Source organism: Diaporthe citri, assembly GCF_014595645.1.
Source record: "Diaporthe citri strain NFHF-8-4 chromosome Unknown scaffold_7, whole genome shotgun sequence".
In the NCBI taxonomy this organism is placed as follows: Eukaryota; Fungi; Ascomycota; class Sordariomycetes; order Diaporthales; family Diaporthaceae; genus Diaporthe; species Diaporthe citri.
Genome location: NW_025064852.1, coordinates 180,215 through 194,690, shown reverse-complemented (window position 1 = coordinate 194,690; position 14,476 = coordinate 180,215). Strand labels below are relative to the sequence as shown.

General features: G+C 20.0%; 1 protein-coding gene across 1 annotated transcript; it reads left to right on the top strand.

Moving 5' to 3' along the window:
• Positions 1–1,155: 1,155 nt before the first annotated feature.
• On the top strand, positions 1,156–2,621 carry INS49_013267 (uncharacterized protein; the record flags this gene model as incomplete). Its single annotated transcript, XM_043173966.1, has 5 exons — positions 1,156–1,460; positions 1,736–1,846; positions 1,905–2,169; positions 2,226–2,386; positions 2,462–2,621. 5 exons carry the CDS (start codon positions 1,156–1,158, stop codon positions 2,619–2,621), a joined length of 1,002 nt encoding a protein of 333 aa, XP_043020911.1.
• Between the last annotated feature and the right edge of the window lie 11,855 nt (positions 2,622–14,476).

Here is a 14,476-nt window from a genome sequence, read left to right as displayed (position 1 = left end):
GTGTTTGGTCGGCAGCCAAGGCGCAAAACGGCAACAAGCCGGGCGGGCCCTGCTCGAATGTCTCGGTTAGGAAGGATGCCGCGTCAAAAATACGCGTGTAGTATCATGCGTAAAATCATCGGTTTGGCAAACGCGTCTGGAGCTCGGCTTGAGGGCATGTGTATTTGGGTTCAATTCGCTATGCTAGTGAAAATGAACATATAATGAGGCAGAGCGGGATTGGTCTAGTCCTGTGGCTACTATCTGGCTGTTCTCTTGGGGAAAACGACCAGAGTCCGTGGGAAGATCAGTGCGCGGCGGGATGCAACCTAGGCCATGATCATAGTATTGTACTCTGTCGGATACCTGATGCCACCCGTCACTTACTGTCAACTTGATTCACCAACTATAATATTGCTGTACCTAAGCATTTGTGCATTGGCTCCTTCGTATCCAGTGTTGGACTCCTACGCACTCTCGTGTGTTCTGCTTGGGAGATGACTGAGTCGTACAACCTCGGCGTCTTTCCGCATTAGTTCAGCTCCCGAGAGGCCAGAGCAGGGTTATGGTGACTACACTGCAGCTATCAACACGTTCACTTGAGCCCCAGGGTTGTGCAAGCCAACACGAATAGTGCCCGATTGTTCCAACGCTACGAGAATGGCTGTCATCGGAATCGCTTCGCCCCTTGGACCGGCTTGGGCATCGCCCACTGCCGTGGCCATCTGGGCCCTGGCATGTGTAAGTTACCAAGACACATGGCCCGCACTGCCAAACTGGCCATGTTCTAACATATGTGAATAGTGTGTACTGTATACAGTCTACCATATTACATACAATGTGTTTTCCATCCATTGGCCGGTTTCCCAGGACCGCTGTTGGCTCGATCATCTCTGGTGAGTCCCAGTGTTCGTGACTGCACCCGAAAGAAATGTATGGGCCTAAGTTGTCGAGATAGATATGGAGAATATGGCATTCTATGGGTGGAAAATTTCATCTGGTGATCCAGGAACAGCACCAAAAACTTGGTAAGTTTGTGTTCGCTTTCTGGGGATTTTTAGACTATTAACTCCCGAAACAGGTCCTGTAGTCAGAATCTCCCCGAATGAACTGTCTTTCGCGGCAGTACAGTCATGGAGAGATATTTATGGCCATGCCACTGGAGGAAGGCAGATGATGACAAAGAGTGAATTCTATGACATGTATGGATCCGGCTTCGATTCTCTCTGCATTGGCAGCGAGAGAGACCCCAGGAAGCACGCCCAGATGAAGAAGTCACTGTCAGCCGCATTCTCGACCAAAGCCCTGGCACAGCAAGAGAGCATTGTGATGCGGTGTGTGGACGGCTTTGTGCAGCGTCTCGGTGCCGATGGCGCGTCTGATAAGGGACTCAATATGACGAAATGGTTTGAAATGATCGCATTTGACATCCTCGGCGAAATGGCTTTTGGAGAAACTTTTCACTGTGTCGAGAACGGTGGGTAAGCAAGCACGAGAGGGGGAAAACAGAAGCTGATTCAGACTCCTCAAGGGAAACCGCATTTCTGGTCCGAGATGATTGTCGAGCATCTCTTCTTCGTTACGGTGTTGGATAATCTGCGGCGCTACCCGCTGATCGCTGCTCTCGGACGCAAATGCCTGCCTCGACTTACAGTTTCCGTGCGCGACCGTCATTCAGGCTATAGCCGAGCAAAAGTGGCAAGGCAGGTGATTTCGGGTCGAACGGTTCCTGTGCACCTAGCTAATGTTGCGGCAGGCGGTTGAATGCAAGTTCGGGACGTGAGGACTTTCTGACCAATATTTCGGAAAAGGTTAAGAGTGGCGAAGTGAGCCAAGAAGAAATGACGGCTCACGCGTCCACACTGGTGTAAGTATCTGATGTGCTTGTGTCTACCGAAGAGTTTCGCTGACCAGGGTTGGAACAGCATTGCCGGTGGAGAGACTGTCTCGACATTCTTAGCCGCAGTCACATACTTTCTGCTGAAGAATCCTGCAGCATACCATAGAATGCAGCAGGAAATTCGCGATCGATACAAGAACGAGAGCGAGATTACAGCCATGTCTGCGCAACAGCTTCCATATTTGCAAGCAGTGATCTCAGAGGGACTGAGGATATACCCACCTGGGTCACAAGGGTTCCCACGGACCTGTCCTGGTGCCACGATTGATGGACACTGGGTGCCAAAGGGAGTGAGTGGTCCCTTTACTGTTCTCAAACGTAGATGCTGATTGACATAATGTGAAAGACCGAGGTTTATACAAGTGCGTGGACCGTCACTCACGACGAGAATAACTTCCACGACCCACATGCATTCAAGCCGGAACGATGGCTAGATCCGGCCCGCAAGGATAACCTCGAAGCAAGCCAGCCATTTTCTCTAGGCCCTAGAGGTTGTCTCGGCAAAAAGTGAGTAGATTTCCTTGGAAGCAGCCCTTTCCAGTTTGGCCTCCGAAAGCTAATAGCCCGGGCTCACTGGTGCAGTTTTGCCCTGGTTGAGATCAACCTGATCATGGCTAAAACGCATTTCGCCTACGACTTGGAGCTTCGGGATACGGACTTGGACTGGCTGCAGCAGAGCCGCATGCATGTGATGTGGAGCAAACCCGCGATGTACGTGAGATTTCATCCAGCTAGGAAGTAACCTGGGTGAACATACATCTGCAGTGATAGAGAGCTTTCATTTCTTAGATGATGTGTGGAAATGATGCAAGTAGCCTAGTAGCCTGGCAAATCGGTTGGTGAAATGCATTGTTGCTCTTCCGTCCCTGTCAACATGTCATTTGCAGGTCCTTGCCAACTCCGGCGCTGCCTCGAGTGAGGCTCTCCTCTGAAACCAGGTCTTTAGGCGCCATGCTCTCTCGCTGGATGCCCAGCCCCGACGGGAGAGCGCTGTGTGTGGAAAACAAAACGTTACCCCCCCCCCCTGTCGTTTTGACTCATGCTCCCCCCCTCCGCTCCAACATCTCAAATCCTCTTAATATAAGCAATTTCTTATATAACTATATAAATATAATTATTAATAATATAAACCTATATATTTTTATAATCCTTATTATATAAAGAATATAAATATATACTTTTATATATATAATAAATATATTTTCTTTTTAAATATATTTTATAAAATATATAATATATTATAATTTAAAATATTTTAATATTAAATTAAATATATATATATATTAAATAATTTTTATATTATATATATATATATATATATATATATTATATTATATAAAATATATAATAAAATTAAACTTTATTAAATATATAAAAATAAAATTATTTATTTTATATATTTTATTTATTACATTAATATTTTTAAAAAAAATTTAATAAAATAAAACTTATATATTATTGGCGGGTGCAGGGAATTACGTAAGAAATGATATCGCGTTAAATTCCGGCTAGCTATAAAAAGCTAGCTTTTACGCTTATTTTAAATATTCTTTTAAGAAATTAACTTTTCTCTTTTCTTATATATTTAATGCTTTAATTAAGCTTTTTTTATTTTTAAGAATTTTTAAAATATTTATTTTTTTTCTTTCTTTAATTCCCTTTTATTTTTATCTTCCCTTTTTATTATATTAAAGCTCCTTCTTAAGTTATCCTTAAGAGGGTTTAGCAAAACTTATCCCTTATTATTTAAGTAGCTTATTTTTATTAATAATTTAGCTTAGGTATAATTTTAATTTTATGCATTTTTAATTAATAATAAGAAAAATAAAAAGTTAGCTATAAGCTAATTATTTATTAATTTTATTTCTTTTTATTTTTATATTAAATATTGCTAAATTATTTTATATATTAGCTTAAAGCTTTAATTAAAGCTTATATTTATTTTTAACTTATTATAAAAAAGAGTTAAGTATAATTAAATTTATAATAATATTATAAGTACCTTAAGATTATTTCTAGTTTTAAAGTACCTTTTATGCTTTTAATATTTAAATAAAATACTACCTTAATTATATATTAATATATTATTAAGCTTTAAATTTATTTTAAGTTTTTTGCTAAAGATTATGCTTAAAATATAATAATAATATAAACTTAAAATTAAAATAATAAATTTAAATTTTATAAATATTACTTAATATTAATTAAAGATATTTTAAACTCTTAATTAATATTTATTATTATTATTATAACCTTAAGCTTAAAATAAAGAAGGCTATAATATAAAATTAAGATACTTACCTTGCTTATTTATAAATTTAATAAATAGCATTATATTATATATTTTTATATTAATTAAATTATATAGGAAATTTAAACTTAAAGTATAACCTTACTTAAGCTTTAATTAAACTTAAATTTAATTTACTAAGAGTTTAATATAATATTAATAAGTAAGGTATTAAATATAAATTTAAGGAGCTTTCTTTATTATAGCTTTATAATTTTTATTTCTTAATAAAATATTCTTTTATTAAGTTTATTTTATTTATTATATTTATTAATATCTTTATCTTTTAAACTTTAATTTAAGTATTTTATAGCAATATTAAAAATAAATTCCTTAAAAATAATTACTTTAATTAAAAATATTATTATTTTTAAGTTTCTTTATTTTATTATTATTTTAATAAAAACTATTATAATATATATATTATATTTTTAAGTTTAAAGCCCTCCTAAACTTACTTTTATTTTAAGAGTACTTTTAAATTTTAAAAACTATTTATTCTTTTTTATTTAAAGCTAAGAAAGGAATTTTAAGAAATTTATTAAGAAAAGAAAAAGATTTAATTTTGCTTATTATTAGTTAAAGCATTAACCTTATTTTAATTAAACCTTATAATTTATTATTAATAATAAGTTAAGAATTTAAATTAATATTTTAAAAGTTTTATTTTTTATTAATATAATAATTTTATTATAAATAGCTTTATTTATAATTTATAATTTAAATATCTTAAAATTTAATAAAATTAATATTATTAAGATTTTAAATAGCTTTAAAATTATTATTTATTAATTTTCTTATTTAAATATTTAAATCTTAAAATTGCTTAAATAACGCTATATTACTTTAAACTTAATAAAAATAATTAAAAGCATTATTATTAAATAATTTATTTAAAAAAATTAAAAGAAAAAGCTTTTTATTTTTTATAAGTTTAATAATTAAATTTATTATATAAATTTAATTATAATTATTAAAAATATTATTTATAATAACCTTTATAATAACTTAAAAGTATAAAAAAAAAAGATTATAAAATATAATTAAGAACTTAATAATATAAATAATATCTTTTTTATTATAATTTAGCTTTTTTATAAGGCGTTTTTATTATATTTAAAAAAGTAGCTAATAAAAAAAAAGATTATTTATAAATTAATAAGAAATATTATTTAATTAAACTTTAAGTATGCTTTATTAAAAGTTATTAATTAAAAACTTAAATATTTTAAGCAAAATAAGTATTTATTTATATAAAATAATTTTAATTAAAATTTATTTAATTTAAAAAAGCTAAATTTCCTTTAAAAAAGCTAAAATAATTTTAATTTTTTAAATTACTTTTAAAATAAAAACTTATAAGCTTAATAATCTTTATTTAAATTTAATTATATTAATATTATTAAAAAATATAATTAAAATTTATAAAATATAAATAAACTTATTAAAAGGTTTATAAAGTTAAAACTTAATTTAATTAAGTTTAAAAATAAATTTAAAGTATTTTAATAAAATATTAAAGCTTTTTCTTATAATAAATAGTAAAGTAATTTTAAAATAATTAAGCTAAGAATTATAAATTTTATTTAATAATCTTTAATAAAACTTAATTAAAATAATTTTAATAATAATAAGGTATAAATTATAATTTTAATGCTTTTTTTTTAAAAAAATAAGTTATTTAAAGTTTGCTATAACTATATTTCTTAAAATTATAATATATATTAATATAATAAGCTTAAGTAACTTTTTTTAAATAGCTTATTAATAGCTTTTAAGCTAAAGAAATTATTAATATTCCTTAACTTACTTAAAAATATTTAAGCTAACCTTTAAAAGTATTTAAACCTTATTTATATTTAATTATATTATAATTAAAATAGTTATAATTTAAAAAAATATATTTATAGCTAATTAAAGTTTTTATTTAAGAAAGAAAGATTTAATTTATCTTATATAATTAAATATTATAAGCTTATTAAGGCGGATTCTTTATTTAAAAAAAAGGCTTTATTAAAAGCTTTAAAAATAATTTAAAAGCTTAATAATTAAAAAAAAGTTAGCTTAATCTTAGTACTTATAAATCCTATAAATTATATAATTTATATTAAGGAAAAGCTTATAATTATAAATAATAATAAGCTTCTTTAAATAAATATTACTATAATTAAGAAAAAGTATATAATTAAAAATATTAAAGATTAAAATAAAGTTATAAAAACTATAAAAGCTAATTATATTTAACTTAAAGACTTTAAAAAAGTAAAAAATAATTAATCTTAAATTATTAATAATAAATTATAGCTAAGAAATAAAAAGAAAGTAAAAAAAAAAAAAAAACTTATTTATTAATTAAAATTAAATTTAAAAGAAAAATGCTAAGTTTCTTATAATAAAAATAAGCTTAATAAATATAATAAACTTAAAATTAAAAAAATATATTTAATAACCCCTATTATTTAAGGAAAAAGCAGCTTAAGCAATTTTAATTATAATTATTAAAATAAGTATTATAAATATTTTAATACTTAATAATATTAATTTAACCTTAATTAAGTACTTATTAATAGTATAATTTAAGGCATATATCTTATTAAAAATACCTTTTAAATTAATGCATTTTAAGAATTATATTAAAAACTTATCTTTTAAAGTTAGCATAATTATTCTTTTAAGAAATAATATTAAGGTTAATACTTTAATTAATTTATTATAAATTATTTAATATTAAGTTAACTTTATTATTATATTTATTATAAATATAATTAATTAAGGATATTTTAATTTAACTTACTTAATAATTTATATAAAGGTAAATAATTATTCTTTATAGCTTACTTTTTTAAATATTAAAGCTAAAATAAATCTTTTATTTTTATTATATTATAAATATAATAAACTTTTATATGCTTTACTTAATAATATAAATTTAATAATATATAATAAGGATTTTTTATTTTTAATTAAAGTTATAAAAAAGTAAATTTATATTAATTTAAATAAAATTAAAGCTATATTCTTTATTATTAATAATAAAGCTTTTAATACTTTATATTATATTCTTTTAAAAATATTCTTTTTTTTAAATATAAACTTAATATTTAAATAATTAAAGAAATATCTTTATGCTTATTTTATTTTTAGCAATATTAAGATAATATATAGTTTAAGATAAAAGAACTAAAAGCCCTTTAAAGTAGCTTCTTTTAAAGAAGCTTAGGTTTCTTAAAAGTACTTATTAATTTTTAAAAGCATTTCTTTACTTTCTTTAAACCTTAATTAAAGCTTAATATTAATTAATATATTAATAATATTAACTTATTTTAATATTAAGGTAAAAAAAAATAAAAAGATTTTAAGTAATTCTTTTAAATAAGAATATAAGAAATTTAGTTTTTATATTTATAAAAGATTTTTAAATTAAAGTTTAAAAGATTTATTAAGTTAAAGGAAAAGGTTAATAAATACCAATTTATATTTATAATGCTTATTTATAAAAAAGAGCTATATATATTAAAAAATAAATTAATAAGATTTCTTTTGCTTTAATAGCTATTAAATTAATTAATAAAACCTTTTAACCTTTAATTAAAACTCTTTATAAGTAAGTAAGCATTAAAGTTTATCCTATAAATAATTATTCTTTTAATGGTATTATTCCTAAGAATATAATTAATTAAAAACTTATTTATAAAAAAGGAGTGAAATTAACTATAAATAAAAATTATAAAAGCAAATATAATGCTTAAATTTAGCCTAAGTTCTCTTTAATTAATAAAGGATTAAAATTAATACTTAATTAACTAAATACTCTTTTATAAAGAAATTATAACTCCTTTTTAAAGCAAAAAAAAGAAATATTTACTTATTTACTCTTTAATTAAAAAAAATCTTTAATATAAAATTAATCTTATATTACTTAAATTAATATTAATATAACGCTATTATAATTTATTTAAATAATTCCTTATAAAACATATTAAATAAAGATAATTTAACTCTTAAAAGCCTTAAGAAAAATAATTATTAAAATACTTAAGAATTAATAAGCTAATAAAGTTATTAAGAAATCTTATATTACTTATAAAAATTAATAATTTCTTATAAAAAAGAAAGACTTTAATTATTAACTTATTAATAATATTTTAAAAGCTAATAAATTAAAATAATATAAATAATAAGCTAATATTATTAGCTATATTTATAAAATACTTAATTAATTTTTATTAAATAAAGAAACTATTAAAATTAATAAGTAAAATATTTATAAAAATATAACTAAGCTTAAATTCTTTTTAAGTTTATTAAACTTTTATAAAATATAAATACTTTTTTATAAAATTATTATTAAATTATTATTTAATCTTTTAAAAAAGGATATGCCTTATTAATAAACCTTAAATTATTAAAAAGCTATAAATACTTTTAAAGTTATAATTACTTTAAAGCCATACTTAATTAATATTAATTATTTTAATAATAAAATTATTCTTATAATAAATATAAGTCTTAAGAAATAAAGTATATACCTTATATAAATTAAAAATAAATTATAATACTTAATTTAATATAAGAATAATATTTAAATAAAAGCTAAAAAGCTATATAATATAATAAAATAAAAATATAAAATTATTTTATATATAATTAAGTATTTATGCTTTTATATTTATAATATTTACTTTACTTTAAAAATAAATTTAAATATTTTAATTTAATAATTAAAGGGATTTACCTTAAATATATTAAATACTTATATTATAAAATAGCTAATTATAATTAAAATATATAATTTTATTATTTATTATATTAAAGATTTTAAAAATATTATTATAAATATACTTTTTAAAAAGCTATTAAAGCTATTAAATAAGGTAAATTATAAATTTAAAGGGGATATTAAAAATTAATATAATACTTTTCTTAATTAATTATCTTAACTTTAATTATTTAATTAAAAATTATTATTACTTAATAATTATTTTTAATTAAAAAAATTACTTAAAATTATTTAATATTTTTATTATAAAACTTATTTTAAAAACTTAATATTATAATAATAATTATTTTTTTATAAAAAAGCTTATTATTTCTTTATTTATAAAGAAACTTTTTAAAAATAATTTAAAAAGGATTTATTATAATAATAAGTTATTAATAACCTTAATTAAAAATAAGAAATTATTAAGAATTATTATATTCTTCTTAAGCATTATAAAAGAAACATTACTTATTTTTAAATTCAAGCTATATATTATTAAAAAGAAATATATATTAATATTAAAAAAGCTATTATTAGCTATTTTTATTATAATAAGTAAAATATTTAAATTTATAATAATAAAATTATTTTAATTATGCTAAATTAATTATTTATTAAGATTTATATTAATATTTAATATTTACCTTTTAATTAAGAATATAATAAGCTAATTAAAGAATAATATAATTTAATAAAATAAATTAAAGCTATACTTTTTAAAATAGCTAACTTAAAAAGCATTAAAAAATTCTTTATTTAAAAATTTCTTTTTAAATAAAGGCTTTTAATAAAGGTAATACTAAATAAGGAATAAAAAAATATAAGTTAATTTACTTAATATTTCTTAATAATTAAAGTTAAGAAAATTATAATCTTAATATATAATCCTTATATTAATAATATTATTAAATATAAGCATTTTATTATTATAATTATTATTAAAAAGATATTTAATAAAGGGATTAAAGGCTAGTTATAAATCTTACTTTATGCTTTCTTTATTAATTAAACTTTATTTAAAAGATTTTATAAAAAAAGTTCCTTTTATTTTTTTTATAACTTTAAATTAATTATTTTAATTAAAATTATTATTTTTATATAATATATTTAAACTTAAACTTTAAATATATTTACTTAAAATGTTTTTAATTCCTAGCTTTAATTACTTTTTAATTTCTTATAAAATATAAATATAATAATTAAATTAATCTTAAATTATAAAAAGAAAGCTATATAATAAGATATATATTATAATTTCCCTTAATTTATTTCCTTAAAAAAAGATAATTTAGTTTTACTTATTAATAAGCAAAAAAAAGCTAATTATTCTTTATTTTAAAAATTAACTTATTATTAATTTAATTTTTTTATTATTTATAATATTTATTATAATAATATTTATAAACTTTAAATACTTAATAATATTTATTTTTTAAGTATATTTTTATTAAAATAATTAAAAAGATTTATTAATTATTTTAAAATATAAGAACTTAAACCTTATTTACTTTAAGAAATTAATTTTATAGCTATTATAAATAATAACTTCTTTTTAAATATTTTAATAAAATTTAACTTATTTAACTTTATCTTAAATAACTTTAACTTTAATTATTATTAAAATTAATTAAATATATTTTTATTTATTATTTAAGCATATTAATTATTTATAAGCTTAAATTTATTAAATTTTTTAAACTTTAATATTTAAAATGCTAAATTTATAATATACTTATATATAAAATAAAAAAACTTAAGAAATAAGCCTTTATAATTTATTAATATTTTTTTGCTTTAATTAAATAACCCTTAATATTCTTAATATAATTAACTTAGCAATATTTTTAAATCTTAGCTTAAGTATTTATTTAAAAAGAAGGATTATCTTTTTATATATATATATATATATATATTTATTATAATATAAAATTTCTTTTTATATATATTTATTTACTTAATTAAATTTAGCCTTAAGTTTAAATATAAAATATTATATTTTTAAAAAATGCATTATAAAATTTATTATATACTTATTTATTATTTTCTTATTAAGATTAAAAACTTTCTTTTTCTTTTTAATAATTTAATTTACTTTTTCTTTTTTTTTTATTTTAATTATTATTTATACCTTATTAAAAGCTTACTTTTATAATTAACATAATAGGAATTTTATATTATAAGGCTATAATTATTAACTTTAAATAATGCTAGCCTTTTTATTTTAAATAATATTAAAGTTAATTATTCCTTTAAGTTATATTATTTTATTAATAATAATTATAAAGCTAAATATATCCTTAAACTTTATTTATTTAATTATTATAACCTTTTATATTTTCTTTATATTATTATATTTATTAAAAATATAATTAAATTTCTTAATATAATAAATATAATTAATATAAATATTATTATAAAAATTATATAAAAAGCAGTAATTAAAAAAGAGAATTATAATAAGGATATTTTTATTTATAATTAAGGAAAAGTTATAATTTATATACTTTAAGTAATACTTATAAGGGGAAGCGTTTTAATAATTATAAAAAGTTATAAGTAAAGCTGCTTAATAATAATAATTAAAGTAATTATATATTATTATTATATACTTTTTATAAAAAGCTTTATTACTTTCCTTAATAATAATAATATTTATATAGCTTTTAATTAAATTCTTAATATTATTTAAAAATTATTTTTTTTATAATTTATTAAAAAACCTATTAAATAGTTTTTTAATTACTTTTTTAAAAGTAAAATTAGCAAGTTGCTAAGTAAGATATTAATTTTATTTAATATTAATAATTTTATATATATAAATACCTTTTATAAAGGCATTATAAAGGATAATCTTAATAGATTAATTTTTATTAAGAATGCTTTTTAGCTTAAAGAAGGTATAAATACCCTTAATTAAAATTTACTTAGCTTATAAGTTATAATAAATAGCTTAAAAAAAAAAGAGAAATCCTTTTATATTAAATTCCTTAATTTTAATTAAGAAGGATTTAATAATAAAGATATTATTATAAAAAGATATTAAAAGATAAAAGGATTATAATATTTTGCTTTAATTTTAGCTTAATTTAAAAATTAATTAAAGTTAAAAGGATATTAAAAAAAGGAAAAAAAAAAAGAAACTTAAAGGAAAAGAGGAAATTTATATATATAAAGTTATTATAATAAAAGAAGGTAGGTAATGTTAATAATAAGCTACTTTATTATTAAAAGGAGTAATTTATTACCTTGCTTTTAATTAAGGTTAATTTATTATTAAAAAGAAGTTACTTACCTTTAATTTTCTGCTTATAAAGAAGTTATTTATCTTTTTATTATAAAGGAATTTTAGCTAAATAACTTATTTTAATTTATACTTAATAAATTTATAAATTAAAAGGAAAGTATTTTATAATTAACTATTATTTAAGAAAAACGGAAAATTATATACCCTTTTACTTTAATTATTAGCAAAATAATAAATTAATAGTTTTTAATAATAACTTATAAGCCTTTTTATTACTCCTTTCTTTTAATTAATATAATTATTTAACTTAAGGGCAGTAAGTTATTAGCTTTTGCTACTTTAACTTATATATATTATTATACTTATTTATTTATAATTAAGCCTTTTTTCTCTTTTTCTTTTTCTTTTTCTTTTTACTTTTATATTATTATTAATTAAAGGTTAAAAATTAGCTGCTATTTAGCTATTTTAATAATAATATATTTTTAATATATTAATCTTTTCCTTTATTTAATTCTTATTTAAGAATAAATAATAATTATTTATAAAAGCTGCTTTAAGCTATAGCTAAATATTAATTATATTTCTTCCTTATTTCTAACCTTCTTTATCTTAATTACTTATATAATAATTCCTAGAAGTATAAGGCTCTTCTTATCATTATACCTCCCCTCTTTATTACCTAACTTTTATTACTTACTCTTTATTTTATTACCTTCTTTGCCTTTTTTTTTATAATTAAAAGCTAAAATATTTTTTAGCTAAAAAGATAAGGCAAAGGAGCGATTTTAATTACCTTTATATTATAAAATACCTTAAAATCTTAACGTCTTAATTTTAATAATTAAGCTTATTAATTTAAGAAAGAATAATTTAACGCTAATAATTATAAAACTTCCTTACTTTAATAACTTTAAAAACCTACTTAGCAAAGCATTGCAATTCCTAAATATTATAAATATTTAAAATTAATAAAACTTTGCTTAAAAAGTAAATACTAACTTTTTTAAAGATTTCTTTAAAATAAGAATTATTATAAATAAGGTTTGCTTAAATAATATTTAATAATCTTAAACCCTTAATTAGCTATTATTTTTTAATATAAAATAAATAGCATTTAATAATAAGCTTATAAAAATAATATAAGAATATTTCTTAAGCATTAATCTTTATCTTAAGCTAAGAAAATTAACTAAGTTAATAAATTTAATAAAATAATATTAAGCCTTTTTTACCTTTAATCTTTTTAATATAAAAGGGATGCTTTATAAATATAAAAAATTAAGAACTTAGCATATTATAGCTTTTATAATTTAATAACTTTTTAACTTTTAAGATATTATATTCTTGCTTAAAAAATCTTTATATTATAATTATACCTTATTTAAGAAATATTAATAATATAAATTAATAAAGAATTATAAATTTATTATTATACTTATTTATATATTTAATTATTAAATAATAATAATTTTTAATAAAATAAAAAATTATTATTTATTATAAAATAGTTTTATATTAAGAAATAAAAAGAGTAAAATAAATAAGGATGCTAAAGCGCTTATTTATAAATATTTAATGATTGCTTTAAAAAATAAAATGCAAGATTTTAATAAAGAGTTTATATTAAAATTAAAATAAATTAATAAAGTATTTTATAAATAATATATTATTAAGTTTATTAAAAACTACTTTAAGAAAAATTAAGGAAAGAATAATTAAAAGGTATGGAATTAAGCTAAGGCTTTTTTAATTAAAATTATATATTATAAGATGCTTAAAGTTATTATTAGCATTATTACTTAAATATTTGCTATTTAATTAAAGCTTAATAAAATTAATAAAGCTATTTAAATATTTATATTAATTTCTTTTATTAAAATTATTAGTATAAAAGTAATTAAAGTAAGAAATAGGCTTTTATTATAAAGGGATATTATTTAATAGCAGCTATTTAAATTATAATATATTAAGATTGCTATTAATTATAAAAAGGGTATAAGGGAAATAATATTTTTAATATAAATTAATTTAATAACTTAATTTTAAATATTTAATATATAGTAAGGTATAAACTTTTAAATAGCTTAAAATTAATTAAGCATAACTTTAATTAAATAAGCCTTTAGCTTAGGTATTATATTATAAGATATTTTAAAGCTAGCAAGGAATGCTTATCTTAATATATATAAGGATCGTTTTTACTTATTTATCTTAATAATAAATATAAATAAAATTTAAAATGCATTAATTAACTTAAAATAATTAAAATAGTAATAGAATTTATTTAAGGATAATTTA